The following is a 16,942-nucleotide window of genomic DNA, read 5'->3' on the forward strand; positions in this document are numbered from 1 at the left end:
TGCTGCTTGGGCGCCCCCTGCTTGCCCAGTCACCCACCCACCTGCTGCCAGCTGGCAGCAACTCTTTACCACATGTCGTCGCCGCCTCTTGGGTTGGATGCCCTCCTGCACGTAGGGGGGCCACGGGAAGCCCTGGGGAGTGGAACATCCACTCTCACTGGATGCCTCCTCGGAGTCTGAGTCCTCCTGCCTGGGCTGGGCAAACCGTTTCTCTGGGTAGATCTCCTTCAACCAGCCCTCAAAGAACACTTCCAGGCAGCGGCCGGCCTCGGCGACCTCTGAGTCAGGCTGATGAGGGAGGAGAGCAGTGACGGTCTAGCCGGTTTCTACCAGCCCATCTTTCCCAGGTCCCTCAAAAGCTATACAGAGCACGAAGCTTGGTTGGGTCTCCTGGGATGTCTGGACTTGCCATTTTCTTCTAGGACTTAGGCTAACCAGTTTAGTAACAGCTCTTAAAGCAGAAGTGACCCTGACAGGTATCCAGCCACAGATGGCTAGTCACTAGTGCCTCCCCATCTTCCTCCTGAGGCCATGCTGAGGCCCGAGAGTGGACGAAGCTCTCACTCACCACAGCAGGCCCCAGGAGTCTGCTCCCAGGTCTTCATGGCAGCCCAGAACCAAACCTGCTCCCTGCCCCCACCCAGCCTTGACAGTCTTGGGGTTACTGGGAAACAGGAGAGAGGGAAAACAGGCAAGACATACGTAATTGAACATCGCACAGTTCCAGAACATGAGGCGCACATCTGACACCACCTCCTCTGGGGTGGTATAGTGAGCTCGATCCTTCTTTTGCAGCTTCCTCCGGATGATCGACAGGTCCATGGGCCTCTTGATAATCTGGTAATAATGCCGTGCCTCGGGGGAGGAGAGACACGAGAAGAGGCAAAGAAAGAAGAGAGAGGAAGTGGAGGTATAGATAAAAAAGAGAAAGAGATGGAGAATGAGTTGGAATATCAGTGAAGAAACAGAAGAAAGAGAAAGAGGAGGAGCAGCAGGAAGAAAAGTATGGTGAAAGAAGACAAAGAAAAAGGAAAAAGGAGGAATGTGTCACCTGTCAAGTCACATCTGATGCAGTAGCAGCTGTGGAGTGGCCATGGCCCCCCAGTCCCCTGGACCATCCACAAATTAATATTGTCACTACTTCCAGTGGCCATGCTCTGTGCCCACCCTGGGTACCACAGTGCTCCTGCTTCATGGCCTAGGCCCTCTGTGCAGAAAGGACAGTAGCAGGCAGAAACAGTGAGGCCTTCCTTACCAGGGGGCTGACAGGTTCATGGAAAGGCAGGCTGAGGCTATTGCAGCACAAGGACAGTACCAGCTTCTCACACTTCTGCAAAATCAGAATTAGCAACAGTGTTACTCTGTTCTGGCCTCACCTCAATAAGAACTAAAGATGGTAACTAAAGAGTTACCCTGATAACTCTCTGGCTCTGTCCCATAGGGTGCCAGCCATCGTACTAAGGCACAGTTCAGGCCTCTAAGCCAGAGGAAAACTGCTGAGAGAAGGAAAATCATCCAAACCCCCATGGGCCAAGCTGTCAGGCACAGCCCAAAAGAAAAGTACTCACAAAGGCCTCTCAACCCCTCTGAAAGGCCTCAGACTCTGCAGGCATAGGGGGGCTGCCCCAGGCAGGCAGCCTTGTTCCCAGAGACCCCTCCCTACCTTCTGGTCATATATGCTCAGGCCAGGAGGCACCCGCATTCCAGGCTGGCTATAGCGGGCATTCTCACAGTCGTACTCCATCTCGGGCTGGGTCAGGCTGCGGCACAAGGTACACACCCACTCTCCCCTGCACAGGCAGGTGAGGCCATGTTAGATGCACATTTCCCAGAACACCCTTCCCTGTCCCTCTGCCCCAAGACAGGTGTGGGAGCAATGGCTTGGGAAACTGAGTCCCTGGCCCTGCCCTATAAGGAATGGCTTCCTATCCTCAGGCTTGAAAGAAATTTAGGGACTCAGAATTTAGTGAATCCAGAAAGATAGGAGTTAGGGGAGGCTGAGGAAGTAATGTAGGCACAAATCGGTGTGCAGGAAGATGCTGAGAACAGAGGAGGACTGGAAGTCAATCAAATTTCCAATATCTGCCTGCCTATGTACAGAAGGCGCCAGCTGTAGGGACCACGAACTCACAGACACAAATTCATGCAGGTCCAGAAGAGAGGGGTAAACCCATCCTGGGGAGCTCTGTGGGCCTGGCCTGGAATAATAACCCCTGGAAGATAACCCTGCTAGCCAGGTGATGGCCCTGGACTGGCATGACTCACCCTGGGAAGCTGAGCAAGGCTGGCACGTGGCAGGAAAGGTGGTACACTTTGGGGCAGCGGTCACAGCACAGCAACTCTCCCCCATTGAGGCAAACAGCACAGAAGTCCTCATTCTCTATTGGGGCCGGAGGGCCCTTTTTGGCTCCAGGAGTTCGAGGCATGAGTCTGTGTTCTTCAAGAGATGCATCCTCCACCTCTGGTGGCCGCTGCCCAGCCAGAGAAGTGACAGTGACCTTTCTTCCCCCTAGACCTGGGGCCTGGATGGCATCAGGCACGCTGCCCTGGCTGACCTTGGGGAAGAAGTAAGTCTGAGCAGTCAGAGCAGCACTGACAAGTTGTTGAGGAAGGGTGGGAAGGAACAGGCAGGTCCTGAGCACCTATTGTGATAACTACTTTTTCCAGGACCCCATGCCAACCAAGCTCCATGAATGCTGGGACAGCTCACATCTAATGTGCATCTCATAGGCCCCTTGCAGCAGGGGACAACATCTGGCCAAGCTACAGCCCCACTCAGAGACTCAGGGAAGGCCCCAGAGCCAGAATTCTGGCAGTAGCAGAGAGAAAGAATAGGCTCCTAGGCTTGGCCATGGTTCAAGGCCAAGGCAGAGCAAAGTGGTACCTTAATGGACATGCTGGAGGACTCGGTGCCACACTCAATGATCAGCAGGAAGCTCCCATCCTGATCATTCTTCTGTGGTTTCAGCTTGAACACAGGCATTTCTCCCGAGGAGGCAGCACAGATCTTGAGCCTCTCCAGTCGCACATAGGGAATCTTGCACTCACTGTTGAAGGCTCTGTGGCAAGAGAGACACCCCTGGGTCTTGGTGGGAGCCTCCTCTGGCCCCAACCTCTAAGTCAGGCTCATCTATGATTGCCCCAACTGAACTGCTACTCAACATCTTCTCAGTATGATCCTCTACATTCTGCTCTCCTGTCCATCTCTGCCTCACCAGGCCCTGTCAGCCACTGGGAAGCCCTTTTGTGCAGTCCCTGGTCAAAGAAGGGGGCTCCCTGAAGAGCAAGGATTGTACACACAGAGTAGGCCTCCCAGTGCAGGAGCCAGGACATCCTCCCACAACCATCCCAGACATCCAACCACACACACTCCACTTGAGGGTCTGGGGGTTGAAGAAGACAGTTACAGGCAAACTTCTGCTTCAAGTTAAGTCATTGAAAATGCTTACTTCCTGTGCCAACCTTACAGGACATGAAGTTGGGGGTGGGAGGGGGAGGTCAGCCAAAAGTCTGTTACCTGATGCTCTGGTTCTTTTTTGTATCCAGCTCTAAGGCTCCTTGTTCAAAATTTTCATACTCTAAGGCAAAAGATAAATAAATAATTGTGACATACATTTGTGACAACATACCCTGTCACCCACACCTTCCATTCATACCTGCTATTCTTATCTTTGGCCACATACCTGTCAGGCAATTGTTAACCTACACTGTAATCACTCAGTGGTGACAATCCTACCATGAATCTCCTTCCTCAGAGAGAAGGAAGGCCACCTTCTTTTAAAAAGATAAACACAGATAACCTTCAGAGGCTGCCTGCCAGTGAGTGTTGGGTCAGGCACTGAGGGGCCAGCTTCTCACCTTCAAGGTGAGCTCAGAAATCACTTCTTCCCAGAACACGGGTGCCTGCTCTGGGGAGTCATTCCATCCAGCCTCTGCCTTTTCAGCCAAGTGCTGAGATTCTAGCACTGCCTGAGAACCTAGCTTACACTCCATGGGCAAGAGGTTCCAGGGAGTCCTTCCCTGAGTAGTACAGTCTGTACAGATGGACAGGAGGTCACGGTGGGGCAAAAGGAGGGAACTAGCATCTTCTGAGCAGCCACTCAGCACCAGGCACTGTCCTAGGCACTTCACATGAGCAAGCAGGGTCCAAACAATTTAATTTAATTGTGTAAAATGCAGGGTTACATTATTGTATGTAATAAGAACCAATAATTTTTCAGTTGGTTTTTCAGTCAGTATGAGAAAAATTATTTTTTTTGTTTTCATTTATTAAGTGTATAGGAAACAGACTGATCATTACAAATTAAACGCACATCACACTTGGAACTGAAAAAGTCCCAGATGATCACTAGGTAGTTTCTTCCTAACTTCCCAACTAGCCCTCACCTTCCATGAAGAACAAACCTTGGCCTAGCTGGGACTGAGAAGGGGCATGGGTAGCTGAGAAGATAATCAGAATTAATCACCAATGGTCCAAATTCCCTTTACTATGAGGCACAACACAAATTCACATTACCGGCAGGTATAAGGAAAAGTCTTGCTACCACGGAGTAAGTTATCAAATGATTTCACTGTAGTTATTTGTCCCAGTAGCCTAGGAAGTAGGTATGTAGTTATTTGTCCCAGTAGCCTAGGAAGTAGCCATTTACAGAGAAAAAAGTCAGTTCAGGGGGGTTAGGTGTCTTAACCAGGATCAAATACAAAGAGACAGAGCTGGTTTTCTAACTTAGATCTATCTGACTCCGAAGGCAGGCATACTCTTTTCCTGATAATATTTTGTGAAGGCTCGCCCTCCTGGGGTGAGTTCTTCCTGTTTCCCATAAATATAACCCGGACCCCCCCGGGACGTTTTGCATGGGGAATGCTGCAAGGAGGCTAAGTCCCAGCCATGCCTGGATCAGCCGAACAGGTGTCAGTGAGTCAGTCTGGAGAGAAGTGAATTCAGCTTCAGATAGAAACACTGCTCTCCCAGGCTTAGAGCCTGTCTGCTGACCTGTGTCTCACCTGGAAGTGCTGAGTCCATCTGCTCAAGTCTGTGGCCAACATGGCAGGCAGGCTGCCTACCTTGAGTCTCACCTTTTGGGCTGTGGTACTGCTGAAGACTTGTAGATGTGCTGACCACTGGCACCAGTGGAGGTTTTTTCACAGAGAGGTTAATTGGCTCCTCCAGTTCTGAGGGGATAGCCAAGTCCTTGGGAGCATCCAGGCCAGGGGCTGTGGGGCCTTGTCCCAGTGAGTCAGTGAAGCGTGCGGTATCCTCACTTTCCATCTTTCAAAAGTGAAATGTCAACAAAAATCACAGAAATCAGACATTTTTGCCATTAGTGGTCTCAGAGCTGTTAAGCTAAGGCCAGGATAAGGCTTTCAGTGGCCAACCTTTTGCCCAGTGATGGGCAGAAGTTGAATGGCATTTCCCCAAGACTTACCTTACACAGGGCATTCCCCAGGGAGGGGTCAGCCCCATCCCTGGGGCACAGGCTTCCTGTACTTTGGCCAGAGCCAGGACTGGAGCTGGAACGAGTTTCCAGCTGTCTTTCAGAGACCGGAGGCATGCTCTGCAGAGGACAAGTCGTCAAACTCGGCACAGCTTGGGCACGGACAGACATTAGGCTGGGCCTGGCCTGAGAGTGATCACTTGCTAGGCCTGCTATGGCCTGAGGCGAATCACTCATCAGGTTGGGCATAGACTGTAATGTGCTACGCACAAGGCTAGGCATGGTCTGTAGGTGACTGCTTGTCAGGCTGGTCATGGCCTGGTTTTGAACACTTGTCAGGCTGGACACAGTTTGTGGGGGGCCACTCATCAAGCTTGGTGCCGCTTGAGCGGGGGCAGCTGTCAGGCTGCTCACACTCTGCATCTGTGGCTCTAGGGTCCTTGCCAGCCTGGTAGATGACAACTCCATCTCCAGAGTGTTGGAAAAGCCCATGATGCTCACTGAGGTGGAGTGCTGTGGGAATAGAGACAAGGGTAGGGACAGGCTGTCAGCTGGGAGTGGTGGGAGGGCGAGGGGAGACGCAGCCCACAAGAACTCCCATGCTCAGATTCCATTCAGCCCCAGAGTCTGGTAGTCGATGGGAACTCAGGCAGTACATGAAGCCCTGTTCCCATTCCCTACACCAAGGAGGTGACACACAGAGAAGGGCACAGGCTGAGGACACTGTGTGTGTGGGGGGGGGGGAGGCAGAGAGCAAGAGTGAAAGAGAGAACCTATCACCTGACCTAAGGTACATGTATACAGACACACACACACACCATCAGCCACGTCCCCATCCCCAGTCCTATATCTAAGCAAAGGATTGGTTTGTGACACTGCCCACCAGTTTCACATTCCCCTCTGACTATACCATTAGTGGCTTCTCTTCCCTTCAAGGGGTCTTACAGGACAGTTTTTGCTACATAAAAGTGGCAGGGGGTTAAGAAGGCTGAAACATATCACCCTCAGACTTTCTGCCAAGGCTCAGTAAGTCCCATCAGCCCTGGAGAACCTGAGTCAACTCCAGGGCATTCTTAAAGGCTTGTTCAGATCAACTCCAAGCACCACCAGCATTTGATGAAGGCTTTAACGAAGTATTTGAAGCCCTAGTATACCCACCAAAGACATTCCAAACCAGAGACAGAGAACTTCAGAGCAGCTAAATCTTAATATGCCCCAGTCTGTATAATCATTGGATAAGGCCATAATGCTCCAACTCCAAAAATTCTTTTCTCACATCTAACTACTTGGTGACCTAAGAAGAGACTTAAAAGGTTGATAAAAAGAAGCTGAAGACACAGATTTCTGCACTGAATCTGTTCAGTTTTTCAGACTGAAGAAATAGACTTGGGAAGAGAGTGGGAGACTGGTTCTAACTGTAACCTTCAGGAATTTGTAAGTTTGATATCCGTGCCCTTTTTAAAGAAAGACTAAATACATAACAATCTGACATTTTTTGAAAGACAAAGGGAAAACAAGCAGCGAGCATCTGTATACTTCCAAAATCAGTGTCCCAAACCTGTCATTCCTTTCCCCATGTGTGAGAGATTCAAATTTCCACAGGAAGATAAATACTTCAAATACATTCTTAAGTTTCAATATAAAGTTGATAAAGATATTTCATCATGAAAAAAGACTGCCCTCATCTCAGTGAATGTCACTACTAGTCACCCAGTTCTGCAAATCAGACTCTATGTGGGAGGCATCAGTGGGGCGTCCCTCCTCCCTCACCCAAGCTAACACCAAGCCCCATCAATTCCACCCCTTAAACATCCCTCAAATATACCCACTAATTCCTTTCACTACTGATGGTGCCTTAGCCTACACAACAATAGCCTTAGTGCAGAAATAGTTTCAAAACACAAATCTGATCTTATCATTCCTTTAAATGAGAACCCCACAGTGTATTCCTTTCTTCTTAGAATAACTGCAAATATGCTTAACAAGGCTCCCAAGGCCCTGAGGACCTGTCCCCTGTCCTCCTTTGTAGCCATAGCTCATACAACAACCCTCTCCCTCATTCTCTGAGCTCATCACTCAGACATTTTTTCAGTTCCCGATACATGCCAAGCTCCCCCTTCACCCATAACCCTCACCCACTTCAGACAGACTGCTTCCTTTGAGTAGAACATTCTCCTACCCTTGCCCCTGTTCCACTTATCCTTCAGAACACAGCTCAACTGTCATTCTTGCAACAAAGCCTTATTTCACTCTCTACTCCAAACCAGGTTCCCCCCAATTTATGTTCCTATAATGCCTTGTACTTGTACTTTTAGTCTCATAGCACAATCTGTGATATCATTTGATTAATGTGTTTCCCTTACCAAATTGTAAGCTCCATTAAGGCATGGATTTTATCTATTTTGCTTACCCACTGTATTCCTAGACCCAAGAGCGGTGCCTGGATGAATAAATGAATTAATGAGCTATTTAAAATTTCAAAACAACCATAATATGTGACTGTTTATTCTACAAATCTTAAGCCAAATGAACATCAGCTTAGTTCTACTAACAACTGAGTCTATGAGTTTCTCTAAAATAATTATTTTTACATAGCTAAAATTTATTGAGAATTTAAATATGCAAGGCAATTTGCTAAGTGTTTTACATATATTATGTCATTTAATCCTCACACTAACCATTAAAGGGCTGTTGTAAAGGTTAAAAGAAATAATCCATGTAAACATTTGGAACAATGTCCGGCATACTGTAGGGACTCAGTAAACCCCAACTGCTTCTACTGTTGCTGCTACTACTGTTGCTGCTACTACTGTTATTATTGTTGCTGTACCCCCAATTTTACACGCTAGAAAAATGAGGCTCAGAAAGGCATCTTAAGTTTTTTTATGTTATTGTAAAACATAACTTTGTAAATTTCCATTTCTCTTTATTGGTGCTTATATATAGAAATACCATTGATTTCTGAATATTGACCTTGTACCCAGAGACCTTGCTAAAGTCACTTTGGGATTTTCTTTTGGATTTTCTGTGCACACCAATAATGTCATCTATGCATATTAAGTTTTGCTTTTTTTTTCTTTATATTTGTTTTTCTTGCCTTACTCTACTAGCTAAAACCTCCAATACGAAGTTAAATAGAAGTAATAATAGTAGCCACCATCATAGTCTCATTCCTGATCTCAGAGAATCCTTTTAATATTCCATCACTAAGTATATTTGACATAGGTTTTTTGTAGATTTAGAACCCAGATCTTTGGTACCAAGGCCACAATCTTAATTTTGGCTCCTCTACTTCTACTCCTTTCTGGGCTTACTCCCCTTCACTATCCCTCCCAGTCTCTGTTCTTCAATATCTTTATCCTTCCCTCACCTGCTCTCCTTTTCTCTCTCTCTCTTAATCTTCTTCTCTCTCTTCCTCTCCTGTTTTTCTTTTTTCTTATCATCTCTTTCTTTTCTCTCCCTATCCCTTTCTTTTATTGTTTTACTGCTTTGGTAAAGCTTATATTTTTCGTTCTTAATTCTCTACTTGAAAAGTAGACGAGTTAAACACCTTTTGTTTATCTGTCCAAAGAAAAGTTTGCTTTTCATATTTTCCTAGGTAGTTCAGTAGTCTTCAATTAAAAAGCTTCAATTTGCTCTATAGTCTAAGTTCCAAGATAAGAAAGATTGAAGAGAAGGGGAGGGAGGAATGCTCAAACCAAATTGGGTAAACTAGGAATGGAGCCCAGCTTAAGGGACCAAGGCCAGAAACCAATGGCTGTCTCCAACATGCCCAGGCTGGCATCTCCTGGTATCCCTTTGTTGTCCTGGTTATGCACTACCATAGCTTTCTAATAGTCTATATCTCCTTATCTATGGACAAGAATATCCAATCATTAGTGTATTCCCACTTGCAATATATGACTGGCTAATCCTTTGCACTGGATTCGTTCACCTTTTCCCTATCTGACATATATATTTAATGCAGTTCTGGCATTCATTTCATCTACCCATGCTGGACATTGAGAATACATAGATAGCTGTCAGTGAGATCCTTGCAGCCAAGCATTAAGAGCAGCAAAATCCATCTGGGACCACCCAGGTAATAACGGTCAGATGCCATATGTCACAAGACATGTACAAGATAAAATCTTCAAGGACAAAACTTCCCAAATTAGGGGCTGAGATCACATTTGTAGGATATTAGCTCTCCTGTTCTTGATTACTTATTGCATATAATGAGATGCGAGTTAATATAAGGACTGGGGAGAGGAAGACATGCAGACTGAGCCTTGGAAGAATCTTTGTGGAAACTCTGTTGCAGTTTATTTTGAGGTAAGCCTACTGGACCTGCTCCCAGACACCCAGAAGACAGTATGAGGTCAGTAATATGTCCCAAGATACTGCAGATTAGACTGATTTCTTTCATCTGCTCATCTACAGCCAATCTCAAGGAGGCCAGTGCTATCAGGTAGGGTGAAGCTCTGGTAATGGTAGCAAGAATCTGGGAAGCTTCCATCAGAGAAGGGACTCAAAGAAAGTGCTACGAGAAAGCCAGCTCCAACTCTATTTCTATAGACTCTATAAACACAGTAACATTTCTAGAACCCGTATATGCTGTGTGTTAGTTATTTTTGAGACTTCATCTGGCTCTATGGAGTGAAGAGTTACAAAATACTAAAACAAAAGGTACTTATTTCATGTACAAGAAGAAAGAGGACAGTTGAAAGCCTGCATCCTACTCTGTTGCCAGTGCTACCACATGATTGGGGGCAAGGGTAGGGCCAACTTCCAGGGCAAGGAAAGCAGGCTGAGTCTCTAGGGCCTGGAAGGGAGGAAAGGGCTTCTGGAAAGCATGCTAGGATTGGAGAAGAGCTTGGGAATGTGGCCACATTGTCTGACACTTAGCGCCTCACAGACACAAGGAGCTCATCTGTCAATGGAGATGATACCACCTTCCCTCTAGCACCCAGGATTGTTCAGAGGTCAAATGAAAGAAGGTGAAAATGTAAAGTCTGTATAGGGTTATCACTGACACTTCCATGCTAGCAACTATTTAACTGATGCCTTTACTTCACCTTCACATACAAAACCTTCAGATTTCATGAGGGAAAGTACGTATTTTGAAGTTTGCAAGCAAATATCACCTATTTTCTAGTTCAGAGAGGAAGAGTCAAAATGCCAAAAACATTCACTCTGCTAATCAGCTCAAGTCATCTTTGGGGGATGAAGGGAGACAACCCAGAGCCCAAAAAGCCTCCTCTTACATCCCTTAACTAGCATCTCCTCACTTGCCCCTCATTTTCTCTTCTTCTCCCAAACCGTATGTTCCCATCCCTGTCCCTTCCCTCTTCTTGTCTCTTATCTCTTTATCTGTCTCCTTATCTGTCTGCCACCTGCCTGACTTGTCTGAAATTACCCCATCTATAACCTATTTAACCTACCTGTCTTTACCACTTGACTCAGCAACTTGCCTGACCAATGACCTCCCTGATTTTCACCCTCTTCTGTTAGTCACCTATGCAACCATGCACCCACCCATCTAATCTTCTACTTCAGCAGTCCCCAACCTTTTTGGCACCAGGGACCAGTTTCATGGAAGACAATTTTTCCATGGACCAGGGGTCAGGGGAAGGTGTTCGGGGGTACAGAGCTCAGGAATGATGTGCAGCCCATTTCCTAACAAGCCAGGAACCGGACCTGCGGTCCAGGGCTTGAGGACCACAGTTCTACTTGAGAAGTGTGTTCTGTTATGTGCTGCCTCCTTCTCCTCACCCTCACTGCCCAGATCCCTTTCTGGAGTTCAATGTGTTTACATTATTATTCTAATGATTACCACATAGTGTTGTCAAAATTCAGAGAAAACATTGTTCTTTCGTTTTAACAGGAAGGGAAATTGAGACACAGAGTGATTCAACAGATTTCCCAAGCTCATACAGGCCAAGACTAGAAATGTGGGCCTATCCTTGAAAATCTGCTGGCTGCTCTTGATTCCGTGCCATTAGTTAGAAAGCGAGTGTCCTACTCAGAAGTGATTGAGAAGTCAACAAACAGACACTTAGTACACATGCCCTGAGTTTAATATAAATTTCAAGTTCTTACAGCAAGATAATATTGCTGGAGGTAAATTAGTGAAGATAGGGTGGTATTCCATATAAATTAATTTTCCAGATATCTGAAACATACCTCTTTCAATAACAAAATGCAATTGCCTTAAAAACATTATTTTGCATGGGAGTATTTCTAAAACACTTTACACACCACTCTGTCTTACTAAGCAGAGTACAAGGAGCCTAATGAGATAATTTCTTAGCTATGTCAAGGAACTTTGGTGAACTGCTAAGTAGTTCAGTGATGCTTTCGGGAACTTCTAAGAACATAGGGCTTAGCTTGTCCTTTCAGTGAATGACCTCATACTGTGACACTTTTCCAGGTGATGTTTCTTGTCTTCTCCCTTGTTATTAGCTGCCATGATAGAAGTCCTGACTCCCTGTTTGTTTCTTTCTTCTTCTTCTTTTTCTTTTTTTTTTTTGGTAGAGATGGGATTTCACCATGTTTCTCAGGCTGGTCTTGAACTCCTGCCTCAGTGATCCTCCCACCTTAGCCTCCCAAAGTGCTAGTATTACAGGGGTCAGCCACCATGCCTGGCCCTGACTCCCTGTTTCTAATCTGCTAAATGCTATAATACAGGAAAACTAAAAATTTCTAAAGAAAACCATATACCTAAGCTTGCTAGATCAAGGACATCGACTAGATAACTGTGTGGGTTTATGATCATGTACAGAATATAATACATGGGTTTTGGAATGCCTGTTTTTTTGTTGCTGCTTCAAAGCGTTGCCTGGGCTCACTTCTGGTTTCAGGTTTTTGTTCCAGTGGTTAAAATCGTCAAAGACTGACCACCGTGTAAATGTGCAGTAGGAAAAGGGACCAAAGACTTGGGAGCTGTGTCTTGAAAACATACTGAAGGCCTTCACTCTGGCTGAGGAAACAGATAAGGAGACAAGGAGAGAGATAAATAGATTTGTGAATTAAATCCTTGAAATATTTGAGTGCTTCAACAGCTTCAAGGTTAAGTAGGCTGGATTAACAGTAGTAGTTCTTGAAATAATGGAATCAGATGGCTGAGGAAGAGACTGGCTTTTCCAGTAAGTGGTTTCACATGTTGATTGATTTTTTTTTTTTTTTTTGAGATGGGGTCTTACTATATTGCCCAGGCGGGTCTCAAACTCCTGGGCTCAAGCGATCCTCCCGCCTCACCCTCTGAAGTAGCTGGGATTTTTAATAGTTGCTGCTCTTGTTGACAGCGAGTGCTCCTCCATCTCCATGAAAAGGTCTTGTACTAATATTAAGGCTATTCCCATGGATGTCACTATGCTGATATATGCTAACTTACCAAAGTCAAAGGGAAAAAGGTTCATGTGTGGTGAACAGGGAAGAAATGAAAAGTGCCCACTGTCCTGATAATCCAGGGAAGACAGAAAACCAAAGAGGATCCCAGAGTCTGAAGTGGAAGGAAGAGGAAAGGAATATGGGGATTCCAGTAAGTCCAAAACGAAAGCCAGATGAGTGGAACCCTCAAAACCTAAGCCTTGGAAACTCAGGAGAATTAGGTCAGAGGCATTTTGCCCAGGCCAGTGTAGGAAACTTAAGGTCTAGGAACAAGGACCTGTTTTCTCATGGGCCAAGAGACCCAGACAAAGATCATAGGTTTGGTCTGTGAATGAAATCAGTATAGAACTAAGGAGACAGGCTTCATAGAGGATGCTAAATTCAGAAAGCCAGATCCAGGAGTATTTGGCTTGATTCCTGAGTAGAACAAGAGTGTATCATTCTGGAGATGCTAACCAGGACACAAGCTGTGCCCTCAGAAAGCCTCACCAGGCCAGGCACCATGGCTCACACAAATAATCCTAGCACTCTGGGAGGCAGAGATGGGAAGATAGCTTAAGGTCAGGAGTTCAAGACCAGCCTGAGCAACATAGTGATACCCATTTCTACAAAAAATAAAACAATAGCTGGGCATGGTGGTGTGCACATGTAGTCCCAGCTACTTGGGAGGCTGAGGCAGGAGGATTGCTTGAGTCTAGCAGTTTGAGGCTGCAGTGAGCTATGATGATGCCACTGCACTCTAGACCCTGTCAAAAAAAAAAAAAGAAAAAGAAAAAAGAAAGAAAGAAAGCAAACCAGCTCCACCAGGCCCTGGGAACGTTCTGAACAAAACTGTTATAATGCTATCAAGGCCAGGGCCAGGGCCAGGCTATGAGGAAAAGATCGTTGCTGAGGTTGAGCGCCCATGATCTAGTCCACAGCAGTGGATTTGGAGACTGTTAAGGCAGGATACTTCCTCACATATGCCAGGGTTTAGAGTATGAGTTTAAGCAAGTCATTTCTCATCTCTAAGCTTTAATTTCCTCCTGCACAGGTTAATGTTAATCTCACTGAGTTGTTATATGACTCAAGTTAAGAGTTTTGGCATCAAAGTACTTTGATAATGGTATAAATGCTATCCACCTGAGTCGTTTACTCCTCTGCATCACTGTTAATAATCTGGATCACAGGAATGCCCACGGCTCTGTATCGTTTACCAGAAATACATCCGAGACTCCTCTTAAGCCATGAGCAGCATCCTGGTGGCCTCAAAGTCCTCTCTTGAAGACCTGGGGCTACATTCTGAGCAGCAGAAGAGAGCTCCCTCTTGCAGGTGAACTGGGACTTGAACAGGGCTTTCTGTCATGCCTGTATCTTTGACTCCATGAGAGCTTTGAGGAAAGTATTTTTCAGCAGTTGACTAGTTCAGAAGTATGAAACGAAACCATAAAATGTCTTCCAGTTTCACTTGGGACGTAAGGGTGGTTGTCACAGAGCTGTAACCACAGTCATTCTTCAAAGTGGCTGAATCAAGTTAGGCAGCTTAGTCAACAGCTAGTGGCAGACAAATGTCAAAATTCATTCAAAAATGTCCTGCTGGATGCATGGAAGGTGATGGGATAAACTGCTCCTGAGAGTTCAGGCCACTAGAAAATCAGTTCTAAACCTTTTACATCTCATTTTCAGCAGCAACACATTTTCACCATCAGCTCATTTAGCAGCAACTCCAAGGTGTGTGTGCACAGATGCTCTGCTTTACCAAAACTCCTCCTTGTGGTGATCTAGAGTCAGCGTGGAACACACACACAGTTACCTGGAGCCCCAGTGTCCTCTGTTCTGTGACCCTCAGATAGACTTTTGACTTTCCTGGCACTCACAGGCCAGCACAGGCTGAGTGGGCTGGAAGCCAAGACACATTTACCAGATAAAGGTAATCCAGACCAAACTGGGCTGGGTTCTAGGACCTCTCTCCAGCAAGGCCTCAGGCTACGTCAGGAAAATCCAGCAGGTGAGAGGCCAAATGGAGTTCTATTTCTCCCATTGCAGTGCAGACAGAGAGGCAATTTAACCTAGTCAGTGAACACAGGGTTGAGCCAAGGACCTGGGTTCTGGTCCTAACATTGCCCATGGTCAGTTGTGTATAACTCTTAGGTGGTCACTTAACCTCTCTGTGTCTCAGTTTCCACATCTTTCAAAGGGGAATAAGAAAGTGGCTTCCTCATAGTACTGCTAGGATAAACAAAGAGATAAAATGGAATTATCCATGTAAAATTCTTTGAAAAAAAGTAGAAAAATACCATACAAAATATTATCATTCAATGGCAAGATGCTCAAAATGTTGTTTGGTATCCTCAGGCTGCACACACTCACCCTGACCAACCACAGCTCCAAGACAACAGATTCCCTCAAAAAGAAAGCCCTTTTTCTCACTGCAGTGGTTTTGAGTATAACTAGTGCCTCTCTCTATCAGGGTTGACCTATCTCTGTCAACCCAAAGGTTCCTCTCAGCCAGGATAACAACCTTGAGGATCCTTTTAATGGGAGCCCAAGCCATGAAGAAGCTTACAAAACACGTGATCAATGCCAGGCCATCTGCCCCTCCAAACCTCTGCATGAGTCCCAGTTAATAAAGGGCCAGGAGCAGCTCAAAATGACAAGTTAGAGTTCCTAGGACCTTTGCCAACCCCACTGCCAACCTGCAGTTGCACAGAAGGCAGCATCCTCTTGCTGCACAGAGAGCCCCGTGGGCCACTCACACAGGTGGCACAGACTCCATGCTCATGTGTGGCTCACCTCCTTTCCTCTGTACTGTACATAGGAACAGAACAGAGCCTCATCAAATGAGCAACAGCGTTTTCTGCATGGCTTCCACTGACACTTGAGCACTGTCAATTCATTTGTTCCTTCTGATCAACTGACATCTAGAGCTAGCTGCCTTCCAGTCATCTTCTAATGTATCTTCCACAGGAGAACATCAATAATTTAAAACTTAACTTCTTCCTCCCCCTAGATATGTTCTTTTTCCCATGCTCTCATCCCAGTGGGCCAAGACAAACCTGGGTGTTAAGCAAAAGGACTTTCTCTGCCTCACCTCCTATCATCAATCAGGCACTGAGGCCAAAACTCCTGCGATCTGGTATCTCTTGAAATCCTTGCTTCCTCTTCATCCCCATCATTACTAATTTCACTCAACCTCCTGTTTCTCCTCTGTACTGTTCTGGTATCCCTTACAACAGCTAAAGTGACTGTTCAAATTAATCAAACCATGTCCCTTCTTGCTGGAAATCCTTCCTTCATTCCTCACAGCCCAAAAGACTGAATCCAGCTCCAGAGCATATTTGAAAGGCCTTCCAACCTCTCTGGTTTCAATGACTCCCAGGATCTCATGTTCCTATCAAGTCAAATTATCTGATGCCCCCTAAGTGCCCCAGGCTTTCTCTCACTTCTGGACCTTTCTAGTTGCCATCCCCTCTATTTACTCTCCTCCTTCCCCGTCTTCAATAGCCCAATTTCTCCTCCTTCATATCTCAGCTTAAAATCATGTCCCCTAGGACACTGACATTGGGGTACCCTCCAATGACTATCACAGACTTTATCACAATTTATTGTTGTCACTTGTTACTATCTCTTCTACCAGAATGTGAGCTCCAGCGTGGGACTATCTTATCCACCAATGTGTGCCTGGGACCCAGCAGAATATGTGGCACATAGGAAGAGATTAATAAATATATTTTTTAATATTGAATGAATAAATAAGTTGATGGACAGACAGGTGGGTGGCATGAATATAAGAAGCAAAACACCTAAGAGCCACAAAGGGCCCTTTACAGTCCCTCTAGGGCCTCTAGGCCTAACCATTTTTAACAAGGTAGGACAGGCCAGGTATACAAAAAAAGCTTCAAGAGTCACCAGGAATTTCCAAGTTAACATTTCATTTTTGCCATCCCTTCCTTTTCTAAATTCTTCTCAAGTATCAGCGAGACTGATTGATCTAAGATATACATGGCAATGGTACTGCTGGGGGAACTTGGTGAGGTTTAAGTACACTGAGCAACTAGCACAGCTGGGGCTGCAGGGCCGGAGGGATGTTGTAGGGCTGAGGGTACAGGTTGGGAGGGAACAAAATATCTGACAGAGCTTCCAGTCCAGGCCTGGGT

The 16,942-nt window shown here is 46.0% G+C and overlaps 1 protein-coding gene across 1 annotated transcript in view; it reads right to left on the reverse strand.

Annotated features, from left to right (window-relative positions):
* TRIM66 (tripartite motif containing 66) overlaps positions 1-16,942 on the reverse strand; it is a 61,726-nt gene that overhangs the window by 5,982 nt on the left and 38,802 nt on the right. The window contains exons 13-21 of the mRNA XM_069471130.1: positions 5,427-5,948; positions 5,077-5,269; positions 3,518-3,578; positions 2,885-3,059; positions 2,266-2,555; positions 1,664-1,790; positions 1,256-1,330; positions 703-855; positions 70-288 (exon numbers count right to left, since the gene is read on the reverse strand). Of these exons, the coding sequence (XP_069327231.1) occupies positions 70-288; positions 703-855; positions 1,256-1,330; positions 1,664-1,790; positions 2,266-2,555; positions 2,885-3,059; positions 3,518-3,578; positions 5,077-5,269; positions 5,427-5,948 (1,815 nt within the window). The remainder of the gene's footprint in view (positions 1-69; positions 289-702; positions 856-1,255; positions 1,331-1,663; positions 1,791-2,265; positions 2,556-2,884; positions 3,060-3,517; positions 3,579-5,076; positions 5,270-5,426; positions 5,949-16,942) is intronic.

This window comes from Eulemur rufifrons, chromosome 6 (genome assembly GCF_041146395.1).
Source record: "Eulemur rufifrons isolate Redbay chromosome 6, OSU_ERuf_1, whole genome shotgun sequence".
In the NCBI taxonomy this organism is placed as follows: Eukaryota; Metazoa; Chordata; class Mammalia; order Primates; family Lemuridae; genus Eulemur; species Eulemur rufifrons.